Source organism: Pseudopipra pipra, chromosome 11 (assembly GCF_036250125.1).
Source record: "Pseudopipra pipra isolate bDixPip1 chromosome 11, bDixPip1.hap1, whole genome shotgun sequence".
NCBI lineage: Eukaryota > Metazoa > Chordata > Aves > Passeriformes > Pipridae > Pseudopipra > Pseudopipra pipra.
Window position 1 is genome coordinate 13,925,412 of NC_087559.1, and position 14,810 is coordinate 13,940,221.

At 36.6% G+C, this 14,810-nt stretch overlaps 1 protein-coding gene across 6 annotated transcripts in view; it reads right to left on the reverse strand.

Moving 5' to 3' along the window:
- CACNA2D3 (calcium voltage-gated channel auxiliary subunit alpha2delta 3) overlaps window positions 1–14,810 on the reverse strand; it is a 405,672-nt gene that overhangs the window by 97,956 nt on the left and 292,906 nt on the right. For 5 of the 6 annotated variants that reach the window (XR_010433489.1, XM_064667662.1, XM_064667664.1 and 2 more), the window contains 3 exons: window positions 10,160–10,231; window positions 9,328–9,408; window positions 5,273–5,347 (listed from right to left, as the gene is read on the reverse strand). Coding sequence is in view for 5 of the 6 variants with exons in the window: in XM_064667662.1 (XP_064523732.1) it covers window positions 5,273–5,347; window positions 9,328–9,408; window positions 10,160–10,231 (228 nt within the window). In the remaining variant the exon portion in view is untranslated. The remainder of the gene's footprint in view (window positions 1–5,272; window positions 5,348–9,327; window positions 9,409–10,159; window positions 10,232–14,810) is intronic. The other variant, XM_064667663.1, reaches the window with a different exon arrangement.

The window sequence follows — 14,810 nt, forward strand, 5'->3', positions numbered from 1 at the left end:
TGAAAAAAAACCCTCTTCCACTCCCTGAACAAAAATACAAATGCCATTGCTAACCATGAATCAAAAAAGCCACGGGCTTCATAAAACCTAGGAGCAATCTTGCTATTATTCATTGAAAGCCCTGCAAACATTGGGACAGAGAGGCAACAGTACAAACCCCTGACACTAGACAAGGTTCACAATCTGCGACTGTGGCAGACACTAATCTTCCAGTGACATTCCTTAATTTCTCTGTAATCCCACTACACTTTCCTGAGAAAGCAGCTCTCCTCTGGCACCAGCCTTTAGCAGACTGCACAGTGACAGCTGCAGCAACGAGCAAGCAGCTACAATTAATGTGGCGCTTGTTAATAAGTGGGCATTAAAAATATTTGTTTCCTACTCTTTCCTTTACATCCAGTAAATTAATTTCTTTGGCAAACTGTAACATCGTGATGACATATTTTACATTTTAAAATTTAACGGTGTAACACCTGGCACACTGCAAGTGTTAAGAGGCTACTGAAAAGCAGGTGATTCAATCTGCCATAATCGCTGCTGAGGAAAACCTGTGTCCTCGTGTCTACATTTCAATATGGGTAAGGGAGCCTCAGAAACCAAGTTACTGCGTTGAAAATCTCAAAATTCGATTTTTGAACTCCCAAACATTTTTTTTTTTAACAGTAAATTGCGGTTTTCAACATTGCATCACACAACTGAAAATATTCTCACGTGGAAAATAAAACACTACGCTGTAAAAGTATAGACTTTTCGCCAAATTCAGCAGATTGGAGCATTCTGCTGCAGCCACACTGAAAAAAAAATAATTATGTTTTTAGCATCGGCTACAGTTTTTGGAGTTCCCACTGGAGTACTCTTGCTAGGAAAGGCGACTTAGGGTGTAATACCCGAGGACGTGCAAAGCGTACTCTCGTGATATATGATTGGGGAAAAAAAAAAAAAAAAAAAAGGAGAGAGAGAAAGAAAGCAAAAAGGCTTTGAAACACAGCCGAGGGATGCCCACGGCAATTTTCCACCTCGATTCCAGCCGGGATGGGTTCCCGGGCTGTGTCACCGCAGCTCGTCCCGCTCCCCCCGCGCCCCTCGGCGGTGCTGGAGCGCCACCGCCTGGGCCGGCCCCGCAGTGCAGCCTGTGCCGGGGCGCTGCGGGGGACGAGGGACGCGGGTGGAACGGAGACAAAACCAGAGCTTTTGGGAGGTTAACGGGCACTCCCACACCTCATGGGAAAGGTCTGGGGGCTGCTCCAGCGACAGTCACAACCTCTGCGAGTACTTGGCACGTTCCTCTCCTTCCTGCGATCCCTCCCACCAGCTGCCCGCGGGCACCCAACTGATCGTCCTCGCCAAAAGCCAAGCTTATTCAAAAAAAACCAAAACAAACAAACAAACCCCAAAAACAGCAGGAGAAACAAGAGAGGAAATTTCCAAGAAAAGCCTTTTTAAATATAAATCCAAGAGGATAATCGCTAAGACAATATAGCCAGCTTAGTGATTCCATGTACTCGGTCAGTGTTAGATAAAAATCCGGTGCCAGAGGAAGCACTCCTTGCTGTTTGCTATCCTGCCTCTCTGCTTTGTGTTTCAGAAAGCAATTCCTTAAAAAACAAGTACATCAGCTTCAGAACTAACAGATATAGGCACTGGGGTTAGGAACTTGAGAGGCCAGTAATATTCTAGTTTTATAGTACTGTAGGAAAATATAATTGAAGTATAAACCAGTGTGGACCAAGTCACTAATCAATTAAACTTGAACATAACTCTAAGACATACAAATAATTTTAGATAATATCTTTAGGGAACTATCTAATTTCAGACCTACATGCCTATTTTCACACACTTATTGTCACAAATTTCATGAGATGTTTTGTCATTAGTTACAATGGTATCAGGATTTGGCCTGCAATATTAAACTAAGGACCCAGGCCAGCAATCACTTCACTCTCAAAAACTCCACTGAAGTCAACAGAAGACTCTCATTACCTACTACTGACAGAATCCAGAGGTAAAAATGACTCTTCCAAAAAATGAACAGACCATGAATATATCACAATGAGTTCCTCTAGCTGACAGCTTATGGGCTACTGCCCAACATTTTGATTTTAAAAGGTATGGTTGTATAAGGTAATGAAATAAGTGCCTTCAAGATGTACGCTGGGGTGAGGGATAGTAATAGCAAATCACCTTTTGCTTCATTAAAACATAATAAAAATAAGGGAGAGGGTAACACCCTCTGTCAGCCTAAGCTATCTGCTGCTCCTGGATTTCATTACCATCTGGTTTTTAAAATATCTATTCTATAATGAATAAATACTAATAATTCTGAAAGAACTAACTTGTGAATAGGGAACTTTCAAATACGGCTTGCAAACATGAGATGTCAAATGTACCTGTGATACCTGAAATTTCAAAAGCATTTTTAGGAATTAAGACCAAGTCATGATTTTTGTATTACGAAAACTGGGGAATGCTATAAGACCCCATGCATATATATCCAATTTGGAATAGGATATTAAAAACCCCGTGGATTTTAATATATACAGAGATAAGAAAAAAACAGTCTGATGTAGTAGTGGTCAATCATGAACCAAAACCAGTCCCCTGTCACACTTTTCATTGCAACAGGTAGACATTTTGAAGACAACAACTCCTTACACTGGTATTTCCCGCACAATAGCAACAAAAAAAAGTGAATTTACTACTAAAGTTTACATTAAATCTCAACATTTATTTCAGCATTTTGACCACTGAGCTGAATGACTGTAAAAAGTCTAATACATATTTTCAATTAGCAAAATGTAGGAAAATATATAGAACATTATGACAGTCAAGATGTAGATCTAGTCAGTGTGACCATAATTTTGGTTCTCTTAAGAAATTTTTAGTTTATATCTATGGTGCAGTTGGATGTGAGATAACATTACACAAAAAGTCACTTTCAACAAATTAGCTGAGGAAACAAAGCAGTGAAGACACAGCAGAAGAGACCTGAAGGGGCATTAAAAATCTTTACATATAATCCAAGTGCTCTAAGGTTTTGTGCAGCCCCTATTGCTGCCTCGCCTCTGCTATGGTTACCAAATAAAGCTCAGCAGGCAATCTCAGTCAGAAAAGGAAAGAATGTGGAGAAATGGACAAACAAGAGGTCAGAAAAATACAGAAAACATGACAACAAAATACTGCAATGCAGAAAAATACGAGTAGAAAAACATTACAGCAAGACTGAAAATATTGGTTTCTTATTGTGATGAGCAGATTCAATGAGATAACAACCACAAATCACTACACAAAGTAAGAAATGGAAAAGAAAATATAGATCAGGAACTTCTGCTTTCCCTATTCATAATATAAGAAATACTTCTAATGAAATTTAAAAATCAAATTAAAAATAAAAACTGTGCAAAGAATGGTTAGAATATGAAAAATCACTACTATGAGAAGTCAAGCTGACTGACAAAAATGAATATGTTAGTATGGGTAACGGAAGTATCCACTATAATAAGTTGAAATGTTAAAATGTCAGAATCAAAGGTTTATGAGGAGAAACCTACTGAAACTCTTAACAGTTACATTGACTGCTGAGATTTTACACTGAAAAAGAGATTCTCCACATCCTCTTAGTTCCTACAGCTTCCTCAGGAACTAATCATGGAAATGAGATTCTGGACTAGATGTGTCCAGGTATGCTGAATTAATCTCATAAAACCTACACATACGCACTTCTCAATATGTAAAATCTCATGGTAACAAAACTCATTTTACTGAGGGGTGAAATGGTTACATATTGATTTAGTTTTCTGCCTTCCTTAAAGTAAACTGCTTCTATAGAAGCTGGAAGTTTTTCACTCCCTAATATTTATATATTTGGGTAGCGGAGGTCCTAATTTCCATAAAACAAGAAGATATAAATTTATCATCATGACAAATCACCTGTGGGGAGTATAGAGATGAACAGTCACTGGAGCATGTTAATTGGACTGGGGTCTGACCTGTCTATACCTGGATATGTAGATTTAGTGACTCACCACCAAATGGTGAAAAAGCCAATGGGATAATTTGCAAGAGCCATTTCTGAGAATTGTATTGTTTATTGGTCAGTAATTTGCCAAATTCTCTACAGGTATTGTCCTCCTTTCCACAGTTGTAAAAAAAATCTACCATCCAGAATCATGGGTGATATTCTTGGAAGAAAAATGACAATTAAATCATTTATTTTAAGATTGCTTCCAAGATACTATGGTCTGCTTTGCCATTAGATTGTCTGTCCATTTTATGGTCAAGTTACTCTGAAAATACTTTTCCATTTACCTACTGAAGTTTCCCTGTTCCACTTTTCATAAGCTCTATTCCAGTTAAAAAATAAATGGGGAAACAATAAGTGCAAATACAAATGTTAATTAAGTGTGCAATTCCTAGTCCAAATCTCAGAAAGACAAATTCTTTTGCTGGATGAAAACATCAGATGAGCTAATGACTTAATAAATCATGCTTTTCATTAATTTAATTTTCATATTACATTATCCACCCAGTTAATGTTTGTTTTCCACTAAAATATCGTTGAAATCAGACATTACTTGAAGCGCCTGCAAGAGAAATCCATATGGCAGCCATGTGGATGCAGCAGTGGAACTATTAATACCAAGGCTTCGCTGGGAGTTGATAGTGATGGAACACTTGCAAGTGCTGTTCCTAAACAATGATGCAACCAGGAATGTACCAGTTCTCTGGGGCGTCAAGTTGATAAACATTTGCATAACAGGCACTTTATTTTTCTTTCCGTGATTAATGCAAACAAGATGATAAGGAAACTAAAGGTAAAATTTGCTGCTATTTCTCTTTTAGTACAAAAATCTCTAGTGCTCCTATTTCGCTTAAAAATATGCTTTAGTGACATTTCTGCACATATATTAAATTAACTTTAACACTTTAGCATGACAAATAGGGGTTATTACACAGTGCTGGAGCATTCCAACATTCCATTTCACTGTAAAATGAACATAATTACAGCAATTTTTGGCTTTGCTATTTTGCAGTAATGGAGGTCTGCATCTTCTGCAGAAGCAACTTGTATATTTATTTTCCCTGGTTTTTTTCATGCTAACCTTTGTTTCCAGATGTAAATTTACCAAGAACTATAATGTGTTATAAAGCCATATAAAGTAACTGCACTATTGTATTTAATTTTTTTCATGTATATTACACTATTCACACTAAGAAAAAAAACAAATGCAACACATATAGCAAAATATAATAGATCAATAAATAGCATTCTTACCAAAGGCCTAAGTTCTGGATGAGTCAAAATATATCCATTGTTTGTAATTGCAAAAGCATATCCATGAATACCTAACTGTAAAAGTAAATGAGAAAGAAATACTAATTAGCAATTCGTAAGCCTTATCCACACAGTGTTTTATTACAACATAGGCAAAGATCCTCGACATTTTGTGAAAATGAGGACGTGACCTTGTGATGAATTCAGCATGTAGCACAATTTTAAAATGTCACAAACACTCTCCTATGCAGGGCACTTGTTTCCGTGTTGTGTAACCCTTGTTGCGTTACAATGAATTATATATTACATGTATGTACGAGATGCCACAGCCTGGGACACACACCATAGCATGTGCCAAAGCACAGAGGTACAGGAATTTAGTAAATTCAGCTATTCCCAGGAGTGGTGAGGCACAGCTTACTTCACCTGTTCAACAGCTGTTGTTTAAGAACCATTTAAATCAAAGATAATGAATGCACAGCTATAGTAAGCAAGCACGGACCTGTCATATGTGATATTTACATTTTCCAATCTTATAGGCTCTCTGTTAATTCCAGTTCATCTGCAGCCACAGAAGGCATATTTCTACTAAAGAAACTCCTCTAACTTTACATATTTGTACTAAGTGGAACTGGAGATTATTTGAGGGCAATGAAATACTTTATGAGGTCTAGCAGTATAGGTAATCAAATTTAGCATTGTACTTACTTAAATAACAATACTAGTCTTAACAATATGCCCATTACACCGTTGATTGCATCCACTGAATGCAATAAATGTACCTTCAAATCATTCATGTGGTTATTCAAACATCCCTTCTTATCATAAACTTGCTGTTAATGTAGAATCTTTCTGCAGTTTCACTAGGTAACTTTTGCCATGCAGAGCACATCTCACTATCCTTTCTCACCTGTTTTTTTTCAATTCTGAAGTAACATAATACAACATCCCGTATTTTTTTTAAATCAACCTAATGCACTGGGCTATTAATAACCAAAAAAAAAAAAAAAAAACCAAAATAAAAATCAAACTCAAAATTCCAGATCTTGCTTTGCTGTTTACTTTAAAATTCTCACTATTAAAAATCTTTCTGTTTAACTTGAGTGCATTCTTAAATGCTTTGCTGAAGTGGGTCCTTAGGAATTTGTCTAACATGAAGCAACGTGGGCAAGGCTGACAAGTCAGAATCATTTTGAAGGGGCAAAAAGGAGAGCAAGCCCAGCAGCTTCTGTAATTCTCTGGAAGTATAAACCAGAGTACGATATTGTGGCGAAGTCACAGGGAAAGCATACCAGGTTGATTTATAGTGTCTCTGTGTGAATAATTGTATATGGTCGACTGTATCTGCCATATAGAAGATTGTTTCATAAATTAGCGGTTTTCCTAAAGCAATAAACTTCAGTGAAAGTAATAGAAGGTGATATGTTCTTGGCATCTCTTCATAAGGGGGGGGATAACCAAAATAATAACAGTGGACATATTTTACCTATTATAGTATGACAAGGGAATAAGCTGTTGGCTAAATAGCAGATCTCAAGTATAATTGTCTGTGTTTGTAACTGCAGAATGACATCCAGGCAATGGAAGTCAGGTAAGGAAACAAATGTGGGTGGTATAATTCACAGGAAAAAGTACCCAGACTCCAAGGGCAGTATTTTATTGTGTTCTGGGCAATATGTGAAATTACACAGTCTCTGCACTTAAAATGCTTTGGTTTGAGAGATACTACCACTTACAGCAGCATTGCCCTTTTAAACCTTGAACTCTGTCTCTAAATTGCAGATTCAGAAACAAAAAAACTTTTTCTAACTGCTGTAAAATGCCACATGGAAGTCCTGTATTACTAAATTCAACCCCATCTTATTCAAGAGAAACTGCCACTGACATCTGGGGAAGTTTAGTCTAGATAACAACTGCTGAAAATAGCTTGTTGCTGTTACCCATCTTCTCTGGCATAAAATCCCCCTCATCGAAGCCAAGAGAATTCCAGGTCAGCAGAATGCTATTTCTAAGCAATCATTTTATATCCCCATGTGAATTTTATTTCCTCTACAGGAATAGGTCCCAGGGGTGATTATGCTCTTGCCATTGCAGTCTTTGTTTATGGTTTGTGAGACTGGAAGTTGTAACTCAAGTGATTTCACTAATCTAACTGTATTGCATGATATTGATGCCTCCTGTAATAATCTTCACTTGCAGTACCTCCTGCAGTATAAAATGTACCTTCAAATAAAAAGTTTAATATTCAGCAAGAGGATCTCATATTGCTTTCACAGAAACCCATTTCTTAAAAAATTTTTCCTTTTCTGAATTACTAACTCTGTTGCAATACCTGTTATTCAGGCCTCCCACTCTCTCTAGTTCTTGCATTCAGACTATGGCCAAATCTTAGAGATTACTTAGGAATAACGTCACTGTGATTTATTTTTTTCCTACCCAGCCACGAACAGCCAAGTTTTTATTTCTGCAGGTACCACAACACTGTTCTTCCTTCTCATTACAAATGAAACTTGCTCTTCCCATAGCTCATTAGAAGGCTGCTCCAAAGATTGGTTCCATTGCTTCCAATTTTGCAAAGGGGCACATTTTGCTCCCTTCTCTTCTACCTTTTACTGATGCAGTATTTCTGCACACAAACATATAAGTTGCTGTTATCAAACTTTGTTGGTCAGTGCACTGAGATCGTTCCCTGTTATTGATCCTGACCAGCAATGTCTCTGTCCCTGTGTTCTGATATCAGGGTGCACTCATCTGCTGCCTCTTCCCATAGTGTCCAACTTTTTTCCAGCTGCGACAGCCTTTCTGTTGTGTTTGCATAGCACCTGGCCTCGTGGGATCCAGGTCACAGGAAATTACTCCAGTACACCTTATCAACACTATTGCCACTATTTTATGCATTATTTTAATCAAATTCTCATTTCATTTAGATTTTTTAGTTACTGCATATTAATCAGAAAATAATTTGGTAATTGCTAATGTATTCAAGTTAGAATTAAAATTGATATGAGGAATTTTTTTGTCTTAACTAGAATTATCTACAAATGCATGTGACAATATTCAAAGGCAGTCACAAGTCAGCTTCTTCCTTCACCCTCTTAGAAATCAGTAAATGAGAGCACAGCAGCCAATTTAGAGGAAAGTATGATATACAAATTTATGCTCAATATGCGTGCATGTCAAAAAGTAGCTATTCCAATATCTGCACTCTTTAAAAAGGCTGTCTGCAGTATTATGTTACATGCTTGTTTGTCATGTAAAAAAATTCCACTAGGAATTAAGTGGAAAACATTAATTTAATTTTCACTTGTGAATAAAAGAGCACCATAGTAAAACATTTCAGACATAGAGCAGTAGTGACATACTTATGTACTGCATTGAATTTAAATGAAAAGAAATTATATATTTTTGTTTGCCTGAAGCTTATTTTTACTGAGTTAAACACATTTCAAGAGATATAGTGTATCAAATAAAACTTTAATGATAATTAATTTTTAAGAATTTTATAGTAAAGTTGTCTCTGACTTTGGAAAACTAAGTAGAGGGAAATACCTAACAAATATGGGGGAGGAGAGAAGGAACCACTTGTCTGGTTAGGAAGGAACTTGTTTAAGTTCCTACAATGTGCCACTTGCTTTAACTCCAGGAGCCACAGAATTTGGACAGGAATTACTATACACAAACAGGAAGCCTAAAGCCAGGTTAAGGATAGGTTTTCATAAAAAGTTACAGAATTTTTCAGCCTGAATTTCTGCTTATTTTGCATGGTATTCTGGTTGGATTGTGTGGTTGAATAATTTCACTGATTTTATTACAGACAATACTTAGTATTACCTTCTGGAGTACATTGATCCAAAAATGTGAAGATCAAGCCATATATTAATTTTGGTGCTAAAAACTGCATTTGATCTCAGACATTACAGAACTACAATTCCTGAGGAAAATGAATGAAATAATGGAGCTACATTACTGCAAACAGTATCAACATATGAAATAAATTATGTTATATTTTGGGTATTATACAGAGTATAAATGATATCTCATCATTTCTGTATTACCTTGTATTTTGGAATGGTTTTTAAAAGCTCTTTAACTGGAACATCTGTGCCAACTACTCCCAGAAGAATCCCTTTAGACCTCTGAAAAGAACAATAAAATACGTACTCAGAACCACAGTAATAATAAACATTCTCACACTTATTTCACCTCACAGCTACACTGCAGAAGTTAAGAGATTACAGACAAATTATTTAAAAAGTGGAGAACTCAGCCAATCAAGCAGTAATTTAATCAATAATATTGCTCCTTTCTACTTTATCTGCAATTCACATAGAAAAGGCATGCAAGCTTTTGAGAGCAAGTCCTTCAACAGAAAATTTTCACATGCAAAACAGGTTTTCAATTTAAAACTACTGTTAAAAATGTTGCTCCCTTCTTTCCCAATATTTCCTGCCATTTCATAAACAAAAGAGAAAGATGAAGCATTAAGGGGAAAGTACACTTAACTTTCTTTAATAATCTGTTAAATTATTAAAGATAAATAGATATAAACATAATCTAAATAAATTCAGTGTTATATCAGTGCAAAGCTGAAAATTATATAGATTATTTTCTGTAAAAAGCAATACAGAAGTAAGAAAACCCAAAGGCCTAGTGTCATCTGAGATTTTTCTCTTAGACATAGAATTTCACCATTTTACTACGGTTTCTAGAGTATAGTTATTTGGGATTATTTTTCCACATTTTTATGCTAATAAAGGGATACTAACTGCAGACAAAATAAGAAGAGAAGAAAATTTTTAGAGTTGGCTAAAATCTTATTAAGTCCCTGAAAGCAACTTCATTGCAGTCACGTCATTGTCACATGACAGAAATAGTCTGAATACTTACAGTCTCATTTTGCTTACTAAATACTGGCATGGCAACAGTTGTCATCAACACCAATCCCTGATCATCAGCAAGCTACATTTGAAAAAGAAATACTATCTCTAAGAAATATGGAACAATTACAGACATGTGATTGCATTTTTCAATTACATTTTTTTTTTCATTTTAAATGAGACAAAGCAATTTCTCTAAATGACACTTACGTAGTTAATCTTGCAGTCAGTGCAGCCCAGCCCAGCCCCGGCCCCATCTGAACCGTACCAGCTCTAACCATCCCACCACCTCCACTGACAGGAAAGATGCCTCATTTTCATTCCTACTGCAGCCTCCCATGAGAGAGAAGGGGCTGAAATGTGGATTGTGGAAGCAGCATGTGCGGTAGCAAAGCAGCTGGAGGTCTGTTCTACATCTTTCCCAGTGGCAGCTCTGCCAAAATTGCCTCAGGCTGTTTTCTCGCAACAAAGAACAAGAGGTCATGAGTTGCACGAACTTTGTTGGGGTCCAGGCTGAGATCTCATCGGCGGCAGAAAGGATGACAACCAGTGAGGATCCCGGGAGCATCTTTGCTCCATCCGGTTTCAGTTCACTGGACAGAGGTGGCATGAAGCATTAGCTGATTCTGCACATCAGGTTTCAACGTATTTCTTCAATTTAGGGAGAAAAGAGATCTTCTGATCTTGGTTCCACTCAAGAGAAACATGTAGAATGCTTATCATCGGCCACAGGAGAGTGATAGTGCTCAGACTATCTCTCTTCATGCCCTCTGGGCAGACTAAATCTCTGCCCTAAGGCACAGACTAAGTGCATGCCCAGGACAAGCGCTCCTGTGTGTGCCTGTAGATCTTCACCATCTACATATGAAAGACAACTCAAGCAGGAGGCTGAGAGTTACTGTTAAACTCTTTCTGTTTCTAGGGACAGATGTTTGAAGAGGCTTATCCAACACTTAAAAATATGGCACAGTTATAATGTTAAGTGGAGATTTCGTAGAACACAAAGTTTAGCCAAAAGGACATAGTCATAGAGGAGAACTTCCTGAGAAATACTATAGGTGACAGTCATGCCCAACCGCAACTGTGATATTCTCCTACTACTCCTACATCAGTATCACACTTTCTGTTCTCAGGTAGAATTTCTACAGGTAGAATTTCTAATTTTTTTTTTTTTTTTTTTTGCAATTTTTTTAATTGTTTACAAGGTTTTGTTGTAACAAAGCAACAGCTATTAGCTCCCCATATTTTCAGGAAACAAGTAATTTGTAATAATAAAGATAGCTCATGAAGCATATTTCACAATAACAAATCAGACAAATAAAATCTAGAAAATTTTTTGACTTGCAGCTCCCAATCTACTTCAGCAGGATTTCAGTTTCCCAAATAAGTATAGTTGTGGAAGCAGGGCACTATTTTATGGTGAGAAGGAATGTTTGCAGACATCAAACAGGAACACAAATGGGGTTGAGTCAAGAAAGTTTACATCCAATAAGGAATCACTAGGGATATGAGATGGAACCAACTTATGATTGTGTTTCCTTTTTCTTTGTTTTGTTTTCCTTGGTAATAAGAAGAGATATTTCCAGCCCCAATATAATACTTGATCTATTACGGAATAATAGTAAGTTACTAAGCAAAAAAAACTGCAAAATCAAAAACCTGGCAAAACATTGGGAGTTCAAAGGTTGGACTTGAAACTCAAATGTTGCCAAATTACTGTAAGAATTGACTCTCCTTGGCCAGAGTAGTACAGTAAAGCACACTGACATGATTAGTATGGAGAGAAGCCTTCTGAGGTATCACAGTCAATAGTCCCAAACTCATACACACCAGGGAATGAAAAAGCATTCTGCTGATTATGGGGTGATATTTTGGAGCATTTAGAGATTTTATATGATTGCCCAGGGTTGTTCTTCTCTGACATCATGTATTTGTCAAGTATCAGAACAGTATTACTTTATGAGTCCACTCACTCTCAAGAGATCACTCGAAACAATTTAATGGATAGGATGCAGCCAAGGGACTGTCAGTAGAATTTTAGGGTATTTGAAATTCTTTAAATAGAGAAAACCCCCCCCACAGACTAGAGTTTCTTGGAAATTCTAAAAGAACAGCTCACTAACTCTCAAAACTAATTGTGGGGGCATGCAAGAGTGATTGCCCTGTAATTATGAGAGATATCTACAAGTACCAACTAGAGTTGGCTGCTGCAATCACTTCTATAGAATTGCTACTGTATAATCCAGCCTGTCTGATTTTTTGTTAGTTTGGCAGATGAACAGGTTGTTGGCCACTACCATAAGTGGAGTCAGCAAATAAGTGGCTGAGTAATGACTCGAATTTGCAGTGTTTTACTGAGTCACCAACTCAAGCTGCAGCATTTGCTTCACAAAAATTTTTAGATAGTGAAGAATTATCTGCTGGGGAGGAGCTTGATTCCCTGGGCAATGACATTTTGGCAGAAATACTTTGAAACAGTAGAATGCTAGCCACTGGGTATTTCTGCTAAGACAATTAATGCTAGAGTCCATTAAAAAAATCCAAAGGAAGTAATGATCTAGGTATTTTGCATTGTTGCTTTTCAAGTCTGACAATTTCTTACATGTAGCAGAGTTCTAACAGCTCATGCAAGTGTATGAAAAATTTAGTGATTCTGAGGAAAAAAACCTCAAACCACTAATATATGCTCTAATCACTGATAAAGCTTCAGCTCATATTAGTTATATTCAGAGCAAACACTGATATCCTCAGGACTGGCTTGGATTTTTATTTTAATCATCATTTAATTAGAAGTTAACACAATGAAAAATGTTAACTATCACAAACAGTAAATAATGATAAAGTCTCTGAATGACTGAATGTTTTTTCTCAAAAAGAAAATGTAAACGTTCATTATGATTCCCAAACTTATCAATTGGACACCACAAAGTCAAAGTCATAGAAAAGAATTTTGTAAGCTTGGGGGAAAAAAAAAAAAAGCACTGTAGTCAAACATTTCTTAGAGGAAATATTTTTAAGGATTTTTTTTTTCCTACCTCATATTTTCATTTTCCTTCTTTTTTGCCCTTAGTAGAAGCTATTCCCACCTCTTTTACATCATGAGTCAAAGTAGTAGACCTCTTTTGTCAGGTGAGAGAATATTTAAGAAGACATCTGCCACCATTTAAGAAGAACCATCATTACAAGAAAAATACAAGGCAACATAAGCCTCAAAATGCCAATTACTTGACAGTGTTTGACTGGATAATAAACCTACAAAAATTTCAAATTAATTAAATAAGAATTTATGGGAATTCTGATCAGTGAAATATTAAATCTGTGTGGATTCATGCACATGGGAGACTACTGAACTGTACGGCCTCTCAGACATTTCTTATTCCTTCAAGTCTGGAAAGACACCCTCAAATAAACAAAAGTAGTTTAATTATTATTATTCCTATGGCTCTCTAAACCATGGAATTACCATGGTAGAGTAAAAATACATGTACTTCAGTGCTTGAGGGCGGTCAATTTGAAGTTGGAATGAATTATGCTATGGAATATTCATTTCTCAAATGTTCATCTAATAGCACTGCAAAAAAAATAAGTTCTTGTAGCTTGTCCAACTTGCACCAGTATGTTTTGTCTCAGAATTGCTACTTTGGATCACACTGGCAAGAGAAAGTAAAACTAGACCCTCAAAGAAAAACACAGATTTCAGCTAGATCCTAGGATTTGGTAAGTTATCACTACATTCATCATCTAAAATGATGAATGAAAGAAACAGCACCAGTGATCTGCCACAGGAAGTTGTTCTACTGAAAAAATGCAGTGGTAACAGTTTTAGGCAGAAAACTGTACAAGGGCCATGGACACTCAGTTTGATAAAATGCTGAGCAAACAATAACAAACCTTTTAAAAAAAAATCTCAAGAATGAGGAAAAACGCATTCCCAGGCTAAATGTCTCTTGGGTGTTTAGAATAAAGAAACAGAACTTACTCTCTGAGAAAGTCACAGACCTGTAATGCCTAGCAGTAATAGTTTCATAATTGGAGAAAAATTCCTTCTGGAAGGAGATTTAACTTCTACATCTTTTAATTCTTCTGCTGTAGAGGGTTACCCTCCCCTCAGACCAACACCAAATAGATCTTCAGCAACAACAAATAAAGAAGATCCTCTTAGAGTGAGCCCCTTAAAGTTTAGCCTCACATCCAGCACTAACATCCATCTCCAGGACAAAGACTAAGGCAGGCTCTGGAATTACTCCAGAAATGCATACACAGGAAAGAATATCCATTTCCTTAGGTGTTTCCTTTACAGAAAGAGGAATTCGAAATGCATCCCTGAAACATTTTCCTTAGGGGTGTATAGTCAAGAAGACTTACAGGAGGTTGTCCAGAGTTTCTGACTCAGGTCAGTAGCATCCATATCCATCACTGCTAATACCTTGTTATTCCTATTTACATGTATCATGCAATTATTATAATGAAGCCCATGACCTTTTTTTAGACTCCTGACCTTTGTTTTAAGTCATTATGCAATACTGTCTCACTTTTGTTGAGTAAGAAATGGTGTTTTTATATGTGTTAAAAATACACATACCCTAATTTTTACTTACGAATAAAAAAAAAATAAAAACAAAAAACCCCAACCAAAGTAAACAATAAACAAATTGGTTTAA